Consider the following 12840-nt stretch of genomic DNA (forward strand, 5'->3'; position numbering starts at 1 on the left):
ATCACTAGCGCATATATACAACAACATCATATGTTGTTGTATATATGCGCTAGTGTAGCGCTCTCTTCTACACCCCTCCCAAGAATATCATACACTCTGCAATTTCTATCCTATTTACAAATCTATTACTTGAAATTTTTCTCTTCCTCTTGCTATGTCCCAGTTACAGAATGGCTAACTGAAATGCCTCCTTATGTCTCATATGATCTTCTCAGATCCTTTTAAGTTGGGTATTATTTTCTGTGCAGGTTCATCCTGATTCAGTTGTCTGTAGAAAATTTATATTAGCTTTAACTCATTTTATTTATGACCCTACTACTTGATTCATGGCATATCTCTCCCATCTCTGATATAAATTTAATTCGATCCTTGACAAACAACAACTGAGCCAAAAACAAGACCCAGCAATAAGCAAAAAACAAACAAACAAACAAAAAAAAACAACAACAACAAAAGTTGGAGTTCTCTGACAGAAGCAGCTTCCAGTAGTGAACTGACAGACACATCTTGCCTCTTCCTCTGTCACCACCTCCCCTGCTCAATGGAAAGTTAAAGCACTGCTATCAGGAACCCAGCAGCTTAAAACCGAATGATTATCCACCAAGCCCAATGTCTCCCCCAAGGCCTGCAGATTACACGTGTAATAATCAGGCTGCCCTTGCCAAAAGTAAGGCTTAGTGCTTCATTTTATTTATTGTATTTATTGAATGGAGCCATTGCTTGATAGCCCCTGGGAGCATTAACAAACATGAAAGAAACCACCAAAGGAAAGAAAGAAATATATAAATAACTAAAGACCATGCCACTAAAGTTTATAATCTGGAACGTGCAGTACTGAAATAAAGCACACAGTCTCACCCTCTACGAGCACTCTGTTCTACTTTAATGTAAGCATTGCTTAATTTGCCAAAAACACTAAAACTTTTAGTCTCATTCAGGTCCATTTGCAAAACATCAATCCTTTCACTTCTTTGCTTGTGAACCCAGCCCCATGTCCATGAAAGAGTCTTAAATTTTGCCTCTGGTTCTATATTTTTTATCAGCTGTGTTTTAATACTGTGATAATTCTATATTTCAGACTCCCATTAATAAAATTCTAAAACAAGCTTCCTCCATAGTCTCTACTACCTGGATTTTTAGGGAGCAAATGCACTCATTAAAATAAGAACATCGTTTTGTTCAGGAACAGACAAGAATGAGGACCTGTGATGTTTTGTTCCGTGTCCTTAATTTTTTTCAATCCATGTAACACACTTCACACTCTTATTTGTGTTTGTCTTTCAAATATGCAAGTAGGTTTACAAAAATGGCTTAAAAACACAATGTGAAATAATTGTTGCCAAAATGCCTTGAAAATTTGTTCTATTTTATTGTTTTTCCCCCATTCTGTTTTATTTTTAAGGAATTGAAATAATATTTTCTTTCAGTTACATGAAAATTATTTTCCATGATATTTGACTGGAAAATTATCCTATATCAACCTAAATAATATAATCATATATTAATTCATGCATTTTGTGGCTACTTCTTTTACTTATTCTTACTCCTCCTAACTTCTCATTTTTCTTTTTCTTTTTTCCTTTTATTTTGGTTCTAGGGATTGGAGTACTTAACCACTGAGCCACATCCCTAGCCCTTTTTATTTCTTTATTTTTTTATTTGGAGACAGGACCTCACTAAATTGCTGAGGCTGGTTTTCAACTGGCGATCCTTTTCCATCAGTCTCTGGAACCTCTGGGATTATAGGCGGGTACCACTGTGCCCGGTTAATTTTTTTTAAGAGCAAAATTCAGAGTCTTTGACTCTGTTCGCAGCTAAAAGCATGGTTTCGGGTCTGTTCTAGGCAATTTCTGTCATTTTTAAATGTGAGACAGAGGAAAAGAAAGCAGTGCATTATGAAGCACAAACCAGATTTACATGGATTCGAGAATAATAGCATGGGGTGGAAACAGACACCCACCATCAGGTGTGGTATACATTCATTAAGGGCTACTTGAATGCTGAATTACTGAGAATCTTTTGGAAGAGAAAGGAGGGAGACTTAAGAAACTCAACTTCTATTGCAAAAATTAACGTACCTTGGTTGGCAGAACAAAGCACCTGTGTGTGCTGAAGCACCACGGACACCAACACAGTACAGCCCTCCACCAAGAGGACTCACAATCTAATAGAACCTGTGTCCCACGAACACACTTTACACAAATCCATTATGTGCCGACAGCCAGATTGTGCCATAAGTGCATTTTGGGAAATGCAATGGAATTAACCCAACATTTATATTTTCAACCTCAAAATGCATTATGCGAATTATAAATTTCCCAACTGACAGTAGAGGAAAATGAATATTGCTCTTATTTACTTTGGGTGGAAACAGAGAGGACAGGGGAAGAATAAATTTCTTAAGGCTTTAACCACTGCCAGATTGAGTTTTCTGTAACTTCTGTAATCCCAATGGCCAAGCTTATTTTCTTTGTCCTTTTATCTTTCTACAGTTTCAAGAAAATAACTGAAACTAGGGTTATGCTGAAAATTAAAAAATAAAAATCTCAAAGATATTTTTAAGTCCCCAAGGTGAAGGTATTGCCTAAGGGAGTCAAGAATATGCACACTAGAGTTTTACAGTGTGTGCTCTTTTGCATCTTAAAGGAGGCAATTAGTTATTCTTGTGAATTAGTGACTGCCCCATTTTCTCAGTCAGCTGATACAAAGGGCCTCCAAGAGGACATAGTTTAAATGGAATGTTTATTATTGGAAAAAAAAAAAAGCACATGATTCTAATTTAAAGTCCTGGAAAAGCCCTCTTTACAGATGCAGTTGAATTTTACAGAGCAAAATCTTGGCCTAGCTGTTCTTAACTCTCATTTTCATTTCTAGCCAAGCCATCATTAGCTTCAAGATAGAGTTAAAGGACCTGAACTTGAGAATTTTATCTATTTAAAGCAACCCAACTCAAGCCAGCACAATGTTAATTTCCCAGGTACAGGTTAAGATACAGAGGTTAAGATGCAGAGCTATGAGTGGTGATTAACATTGCAGCATCTATACTACAAAAACAAATAAGTAAATAAGTCATATTTGTGTGCACTGTGACAGGACTGTCAAGTTACCTAGAAGGTAATTTTTGTCACAGCAGCACATAGGAAGCCCAATTAACATTCATCTTGAAAAAAAAAAAAAAAAAAAAAAAACTACCAGCAAGGTCAGGGATTTTCTTACATGATTTGGAAGAATGAATAAATATTTTGCATTCTAGGAAAGATAGTTTGTTTCTGAGTTCTGTCTTCATTTGATGAATATACTTGGCAAAGTCACAATCAGAACTTTTTTTTAAAAATATTTGTTTCAGTTGTAGGTGGACACAATAACCTTTATTTTATTATTAAGTGGTGCCAAGGATCAAACCCACTGCCTCACATGTGCTAGGTGAGCACTTTACCACTGAGCCACAACCTCAGACAACAAGGATAGTTTTTTAAGGGAGCTTTTAAATGAACACTGTGAAAGATATCACGATCTACCAAACAAATAAACATAGAATCCCTTTATGACCATGTATCCTTAAAACCTAAGCCTGTGTTGAGGGCTTCTTCAAAGTATGGATTCTTGTGACTTCCTCTTCAAGAGAGGCATACCTAAAAGGTTATTGATTTGTTTCTGAAGGACACAGTGTTTATTACGGAGGAAGCCATTGCTGGGTACAAGTGTGAGAAATTAATGATGGCTTCGTAAGTGTCCATGCTGTGGTGTGGAACCAGAGGGGCAACTGTCAATCTATATGATAATACATTCCCAAACTTCATAAAATCAGCGATGTGAAAAAGCATTGATTTCTTTGTGAACTAAACAGAATTTGTCAGACAGAAAGAGCAAGAAGTTTACTGAAGTTAAAACCCAGCCTGCAGAATTGCTTATATCTCACTTTTTATCTGCTTAAAGAGTTTATGATGTGACATGTAGAATGTCTTATTTTATATTTGACCAAAAAATGAGAATACAACATGCATTAAGTATATAATTTACATACGTGAAATATGAAAAAATTAGTAAAAAAGAGGAAAGAAGAGCCATTGTATCTATACATTTAAAAATAACTATCATCTACCCTGAACTCTGGCTTTTAAATACCTCCTTTGGGCTTTGCCAGATGCACTCATATAGAGAATTGTACATTTTTCTTTAGGCAAATCTGATTGTGTTGTAACTAGCATTACAGGAAAAAAATATTCAAGATGTTGAAGCTAAGGGCTTATTTCCCATCAAATGTAGGAATTGGCATAGGTTCCCTCAAAGTAAAAATTTTTCAAATATGATGTTTCAAATAATATGCTGTAAAAGAAACTCTTATTGTTCTACCAAATATATGACTAATTACACACTTATGCCCTAATCAATAGCAGTTCTAGGAAAATTCAAGGAAAGAGTTTTTTGGTTTCATTGGAAAGCTTCAATAACTGGTTGAATTTTTAAGTATTTATATTTATATAGCTATAGATAGATATAAATTAAAAGAAGAGGATACAGACTCCATAAATATGTATAAAGAGCCCTATAGACATGGTTCCCTGTATATATGTGAAAATGCAACTGTGGGAGATTTGCTAAAAATGCCTTATTTAGATTAGGCTATAAATTCTTGGATAAAACGTGATTTTATTTATTGTGCAGTCAAATGGCCTCCCTTTAAATAGTAACTGACATGCACTGAAGTTGAAAAAGGATATCCGTAAATGGATTCAATGTATGCCTTCATGGAAACTTATAAAAGTAATTTCCTATCAAATGAACACCTTAGAGTGTACAATGTGCCAAGTGTCAGAATTTTGTTAAAATTCCAAAGGAGTCGAGTGCAGATTTTTCCTTGAAGAGTACACCTTGATTAGCTACATGAACAGAGGCATAAAATTTAGCCCCTTGTCCCACTGGAGAAAAATTATTTCAGAATTAAAAATAAATCTAAATGTGACGAAGTGGCATCTTTTTAAAATCTATGCGACTTACCCAGGAAATGATATATTTTCAACAGTTTTGAGATTAAATGGTATTTAGCTATGTTTTTGCATTCACAACAAGCTGTCTGCCTGTAAATTTCTTTTTCTTTTTTTTTTCAATGAAAGAAGACACTTAAAGCTGCTCTAACAGAAGTTTATAATATTTTATATAAACATTCTTAACTGATCTATTTGTAAACATTTTAATGGTAATTCTTTTCACAAACACGCAGTCTATTCATAACAAACTGCACAGCATTTGATGTTTTCTTCATAAATCAGCTGTACCTAATGCAATTTATCTTTTTAAAAAATGTATTTGACTAAACACAATTCTGAGTTGCTAGGAAATCTATAAATAAGCACCTTATCTCTTTAATGACTTGCTTAGGCTTCCCTATATTTACTGCTTAATGATCAGAAGAATTTAATTTTCAAAGTTTCATTAAAACCCACCTACAAAGCTGATGGACAGGCAACAGCGATTTGTGATAGAAGACGTGGGAAGCCATTAACCTACATGGGTACCAAGGGGAAAAGTAAGTGCGGCAAAGAGTTTTCCGAAGACAAGCCTCTTCCTATTTGTCATTATTAAACTCCAGAGCATGAGTTCTAAGTTTGATCTTCAATACGGATATGAGGCATTGCTGCCTGGAAATGAAAGTCTCAGATAAGGTAGGATTCTTAAGAGATCTTCAAGAAAAAAAATAACCCAGGTTGCCATTTACTAGGAAGGGGAAATCAATACGAAGACCTAGAAACTGGTAGAAAGAGGACATTCTCCAGGTACAGGTCATAGTTTATCAAGCTGCCTCTTTTGCCATGTAATTTACTTGCTAATAAGACCCACTGACTATACCTGAATATCATGTTATCATCAAAATGTGATTTTCTAATTCTCTTCTCATTTCTTGTGTGCTTGAGGGCTGCTGGCTTATTTCCCCCAGCTCAGACTGGGTAGACAAGGTCGATTTAAATGAAAATGAATGGTTTTGTTATGCCTCTTTATTAGAAGACAAAAATACATCCCAATCCCGAAGTCCTGCAGTGCACGGAACATTCAAAGGTATTTACGAAGTGGACCTACCGTTCTCATCATCTGACTTATTTTCGTTGTCTGAATCAGTGAGAGTAAGGGCTGAGTTTTCACGACTGGACAGGCCGGAACTGCGCCTGGATTTTATCCCTCTCCCCCACAATCTGATGGCATGTTCGGGAGACATCCCTCCCTCGGTGTCAGAGTCGGCGTCAGACCCCGTGCTCAGGGAGTAGCCCTGGTGAAGGATCCCCATGTCGGAACAGTAGCCACTTCGGTGCGGGGAGGGCTCACAGATCCCCAGTTCTGCAAGGGTGAAGTTAGTTCCTAGAGGGACAGCGACAGAGACAGGGATTAAAATGTGTGTAATGCTCTATAAAGTTAAATGCATTGTTACAAAAAAAAAAAAAAAACAAATGTCTAATTTGCCACCGTATATGGAAACAGATCTTAGGCGTATTTCAGGATATTGGGATAAATTTGAAAACAATAAGTAAAAAAAAAACATAAATGTCAATCTTATGACAGACTACTCAGTTTTCATTTCAAAGATTTTTAGGCATTTTGACATTGTCATCTAAGAAGCACCATGTAGATAAATAAGCATCGTACTTATCATAATGGCTGTTATTCTACCAAGCATTTTCTTGGGCATCTTTCACTCATTTTTATATCTTTAAGAAAACTGAGGGCTAGAGAATTTAATTGAAGGTCATCCATTTAGATGGTGGTAAAACCTAAATCCAATCCACATGCGGTGTGTGTGTGTGGGTATGTGTGTGTGTGATAAAACTTTAACCTTCTAATAAATATGAGTGAGGGCTGAAAGAGCTGGAAGCCAGTCATAGCATTACAATGACTACAGGTTCATTGGTGGAAAGTCTATTAACTCTGTGAGCCTGTTTTGTTATCTGTTAAATCTGGGTATTAATCCCTTACATTTCTCAAAGCATCACTGTGCCTCTTGTATGACAAATATATGCCAAGCAGTTTTTATTTTTAATAAATCTATGTGACATGTTACTGAAATCAGCATCTAAAGGAGAAAGAATGGTCCTTTTATTTTCAAATGGCATCAAATAACTTATCTTGGCTAACAAAATTTAAGACCACCAATAGGCTTCCCCTATGAAAAATGAATGTGTGTATCTGAGGGATGAATCCACAGGTTGATGGGAAGCAAAGGAAACAGGCATGTATTGGAAACTTGGGCTGCTGAGTAGGCACTTGGCCAGATCCTTTATATACTTTATCTCATTTAAATCTCATAGTAGCCCAGAAACTGTTGTTACCACCAATCTACAAAGAGAGGTTGAATGAGGTATATCAGGTCACACCTGGGCCAGGGGCAGATCCTGGATTCACCTCTATATCCACTGACCCTGAGCTTTTTCTGTGGTGTCAAGCAGTCTCCATCAATAGCTAACCTAGCAACATATTTTCTGCACATTCAATGCCCTGTTTTGTTGTGTGCTTTACTATTCAGCTTCATGAAAAGATATTTAAAGGTTTTAATGAAAATTGAATGGAATCATGAAGCCCCCTGTATTTGATGACATATAAAGTGGATTTCTTTAGTCTTTAACCAATTGGTGACAATGAAAAAAATGCACTTCCATGCTGTGAGTGGTGAAAATCTTATAAATAACACCAAAGCTGGGTGTTGACCCTCTCCCTATGTATATTTTTTCAATTTAGGGCCATTTCTATCATTTACATCTCCAAACCTGAGACAGAAATCTATGATAATTAATAATATTAATGATACTCTATGAAAATCCACATACATAACATTTTTCAGCTTTTATTTTAAGAAGCACAATACGACTGCTTAAATTTAGTGTGACTTTAATTTTAATAGGTGTGCTTTTATTCTAGGATTTTATACTTCTGTCTTCATTGCATGCTGATCTCCCCTTTATTTAAATGTGCAAGTAGAAGGAAACCCACTTCCATTCATAACTGTCTCTGCAGAGAGTCTTATTCACTGGAGAGCCAACCTGAGCAGACTCCTGTCTGCACAGGGTGATTTCCCTCTACCTGTGCCTTCCGCACAGTGCTCAGGGTTTCTGTTTATTCTCTGCGCATAGTTTATCAGGCTGGTTGAAATTCTCTGCCTGGCGCACTCTGTTCCTGTTTGCATTCTTGCTAATTGGGTATTGTCTCATAATTGTACACTAAAATTCATATTTCAGTCTCATCAGCTCTAAAAGAGAAGGTACCAAGTTCATATATAACTGATAATATGAGGCCTTTCTACTGCTGCATTCCTCATTCTAAATTAGAAAAAAGTTGTGTTGATTAGTATTAACATTGTCTCATCTTATCTTCAGAGTTCATGAAGTGTATTTCTTTACACTTTATTTTCCATAGATGTTCTTTTCCATAGATGAAAACAATTTAAACAAAAACATGTTTTTTATTGTATTCTTTAGGTCATAATTTTTAGCTATATAATTCCATATACAAAGGAGTGGGTACTTGTTAAGGCTACTTTCCTTATATTATCTAGCCCAAGTTTGAAAAACCTTCTGGGATAAAAGAAACAGTTATTTGAGGAAAGGTGCCTTTTTCAGAGCATACCACCTGTCCCTGACCTGAGTACCTCTGGTAATAGGCAATAGTGGGCCTTGGCCATGGGAAATGGTGGAATGAACAGGTGTCCCTTTGGTTTCCAAATTTATTCCATGATAAGGAATTCACCTGATTATTTTTATGTTGAAACAAACTTGCACTCATCATGGACCAGGTTAAAAAAAAATGTAGAGATTTTAAAAGTTAGCCAAGAAAAAGTACACTTTAGATTCCAAGCCACAAATCAGCAGCATTGTAAAGAAAACTGCGGGTCCTGCATCAAATTCACAGGGAGAAACCAAATGAGTAAGTTCAAATTCTCTTATAGAAAAGGGTATTTTTTTCTTCTTTTCTCTAAAACCAAAATCGTATCCTCAAAAAATAATCTTAGAAACTCATTTTCATCCTCCATTTTTCATCTTCATTTTCAAACAATACCCATCTCTCCCCAATGCTGAATACTGCATCCCTCCACCCCTGACCATCCCTAATTTGGTCATCTTTCTGTTCTCCACTGATAGAAAAATATAAGAACTCCACTCAAATTTCCCGGAACTGACTCTGGACCAAGCCTCACTCAGGTTTGCTGGCTTCCCACAATGGAGCTGGTGAGCCATGCACAGAGCACAGGGGGAAAACTGGTCTATCATTTATTAAATCATTCAACAAATATTTATTGTTCCTAGTGCTGTGCTAGGCATTGGGGATATAACTGTGAGCATTATAAAAATACAGTCTATGACATTTACAGTCAAATGGAGAAAGAGACATTAATCAAAGAATCACATAAACAAAGTGCAATCTATAAGGTAATAAATAGTATATAGGATAAGGACATAGAGCCATGAAAGGTCATCGAGGACCCAGCCTTTAATGCTTTCAACGCTGGCCCACCAACTGTTCATCTAGTATGGGGTGAAAACTTGGGGACACTGCAAGTCTGTTCCATTGGGAAGCTCTTATGGCCCCTCAGTTCTGACCTTACCCAGGTTTTCCAAACATTCTACTATTTGAATTGATTTTAGACAACTGTATTTCAGGTAGTTCATCTAACAGCACCAAACCCCATGTCACACACTTGAGCTCAGAATAGAAAAGACTGTGGGGGAAATTTTAATACTATGTCAACTTATTTTTTTTCCACTTACTTTGCTCATTGATAGAAGACTGATTTTGCTCTAATTCATCTTGTGTAATTATGTCTTTATTAAACTCCAGGGCAGCTTTGAATGGAAGAGAGAGACCAGTCATTGTGTGATTCTCCAAGCTAATATTTCTAGTGGAAAGCAGTCAATACTTCATTCCTTCTTTACTGTCTTGCAGAAAGATACATAGGAGGCACAGTATTTCAGTATCAAGGAACATGATCACCCTCTACCTGCCTGCAACCTCCCTGACCCTGTTGATTAAAGTGGATGTAGACGACGTGCCAAATTCATTTACTTTCAGGTATATGTTTTATGGCTATTGCCAGTAAGTCGCCCATGTGGCCCCTATTATGATATAGAGGCCAAGTCAATAATTCTATACATGATGATCACACAAAACCTATGATAATTACATCATGCAATTTTAGTTAAGATGTTGGGAGAAAATGTTCATGCCTGAAAACTGTGAGATGGTCAAGACAGAGGAACACCAGTCTTTAAAAGTTACTCTGTTGCTAATTCTCTTTGACTTTAGGATGCCTTTTCTCAATTATAACCTCAACATAAAATCCAGGTCTTCTTCACAACATTTTTAGAGTGAAATTTAGCAAGAGATAACAAAAGTTGTCCTTTGACCCCAGTAATTCTATTTAGGGACACAAGTCCCAGGAAGGATATGTGAGTGCCTTGTGATCTTGGCTTTATTTTCTAAGTTTTTACCAGTTTCTTACACTTTGAAATAACCTTTAAGTAGGAGAAGCACATATGTAGCTAAGTCAGAATTATCACATCATGGTAATACCAGGGTATACAAATAGCGCTGAAAATGTCAGGATTTGAGCAGATTTTCTACTACAAGGGCAAGAAGATAAAGGAAACTGTAGTAATGGGTGGCATATAATATAAGACACCATTATCTGAATGTTACTCTCTAAGGCCCCGAAAAGTTGACAAGAAATTTTACAGGTGGACATAAAAGCTGTTGCAACACTCAGACAGTCACTGAAGACCACTTTTAAAATTAACCCCTATTCACCCGTGTTCACTTACTAGTGGCAGCAGTCACCATATCAATACCTATGTCACCAACTTCTTCCTGATAGCAGTGGAGAATGATGCCAAATGTGAAATCAATTGCAAAGCTTATAAAATGCAGATATTCATAAAGTCAACAAAATGATGGCAGAAAAACACCAAGACCACAAGCAAGGTGATAGAATCAAGATCTAACAAAATTAAGGCAATTCAACAAGAGAAAATGGAAATGATGCGACTGGATAACGATGAGGACTTCAAAAGACAATCTAATCTGACAAACTTGTTTCTGGAGGCAGATAACATATCCCACTTGTCTCTACTCCTCCACTCAGTAAAGCTAAAACCCTTGGACATTACATGTAAAAGCCACATGAGATCCTGAGAGGGGGAAAAAGAGGAAGGCAGACCTAGTAAGGTCTGGGGCCTCAGGAACTAGGAGAGCTCTGTGGGTTTTCCTTTTGCCTCGTGAATCCTAGATTTCATGGTGGAAAGATTGCAAATTGGAGACAACAATGGGAGCAGATAAAATACTCCCAAACTATAGGTTGCTGTAACACGGGTCCCACTCTTACGCCTCTTCAAATGTGCCAGGATAGAATTAAAAATAATGAAGTGGGGGGCCAGAACATCCATCTTTACCCAGTAGTCATGAATCTCTCCGATTGCTCCCAGTCGTGTTAGAGGCAGCCGTCTATCCCCACCTGTCCTCCCATCCCTGCCCCTTTCTCTCCCTGTGGGTGTCAGAGGAAGCTGCAGGTTAAATTTCACCTCTGGTGGGAAGAGGACTCCAGTGCAATTTCAGCAGGGTCCCCCTCTCTCTCCCAGGTATCTGCAGTGGCCTGGCTGGGAGGTTTCACCCAACCCCACCCAGGCAACAGGGAGATAGCCTTCCCCAGTCGCTCACCCTGCTGTCCTGGCAAGGCACACCAGATCCAGGACTTCCACCTCTATCTGAAGTCACATTGCTGCATCCCATTGGCCCAGTGCCAGAGGAGGCCCCTGAAGCAGAAGACCTAAGATCCAGAGTTTCGCATCAGGGTACCTCCATGCATCAGCCTACAGTTAAAGTCTCAACTTAAATGAGGAACAATAATAATGTAAACAGAAGGTTCAGAAGGAGCCCCTAGGAAAACTAATGAATCCATCCAATAACCTTTTTTTTCTTTTTCTTTCTTTTTTTAAATTTTTTTGCTAAAACTGACCCTCTATAATTATGCTGCAAAATGAAAAACTTCATCAAAAAATAGAACATTGTATAATCACACAATTTTTAAAAAAATGTATTATGCCCCACCCCAAGATTGTTAATCTTTACCTGTGAAAAACAATATTGCACAGTTGGAATGGTATTAGGTATCAACTAAAATATATTTTTTAATATTAGGTTTGGTTTTTGAAGATAAAGTTGCAATGAATTATTTTCACTATTTAATATAAATTATTGGTTGTTTTAAACATTAATTCCTTTCTTAGGGGAATTTTTTTCCAGGATCATTTATCCTAAAACAAAGAGAATCTCTTGTAAACAAACATGGGTCACTTTTCTTGAGTAAATGTTAGATTCTACATTTTTAAAGCCAGGAATAAATGTAGACTATAAATTTGCTACACAGTGTTTAAGAAAAAGGTACAAATCTTACAATGTAGTCCTTTTAATCAAAGTAATTGAAGTAATTTGACCTGATGCCTTTGCTTTTCTCAAATGGAATATTTTCTAGAAAAATATGGCAATTATAGGTGATAAAATATAATTTTTATTTATGTTTGATTAATCAAATGTATTGCCAAATTGTTACTCTATATTAAATATGAATATCTTATATTTAAATGTGGAGCAATTGTAGATATGTATGAGTGATACAAAATAATCAGTCTTAAACAATACCAACATTATCTAAAGCATTGTTTTCATACAAATTTAAACAACTATGTATTTGTATATGCAGTGATCACAATTTTGCAAGCTACTGAGGAAACTACTTATAAATTCTAATGTTTTATGCTTGTATATACTAAAATTCTTCACGTAAACTCTCTTAATGCTCTTCTAAAGTTC

At 36.5% G+C, this 12840-nt stretch overlaps 1 protein-coding gene across 4 annotated transcripts in view; it reads right to left on the reverse strand.

Moving 5' to 3' along the window:
• The window catches only part of Tenm2 (teneurin transmembrane protein 2), an 884372-nt gene that overhangs the window by 800986 nt on the left and 70546 nt on the right, over positions 1-12840 (reverse strand). For all 4 annotated transcript variants that reach the window (XM_076855696.2, XM_076855695.2, XM_076855694.2 and 1 more), the window contains exon 2: positions 6076-6351. In XM_076855696.2, coding sequence (XP_076711811.1) covers positions 6076-6351 — 276 coding nt within the window. The remainder of the gene's footprint in view (positions 1-6075; positions 6352-12840) is intronic.

The sequence above is a fragment of the Callospermophilus lateralis genome, chromosome 5, assembly GCF_048772815.1.
Source record: "Callospermophilus lateralis isolate mCalLat2 chromosome 5, mCalLat2.hap1, whole genome shotgun sequence".
Taxonomy (NCBI): Eukaryota; Metazoa; Chordata; class Mammalia; order Rodentia; family Sciuridae; genus Callospermophilus; species Callospermophilus lateralis.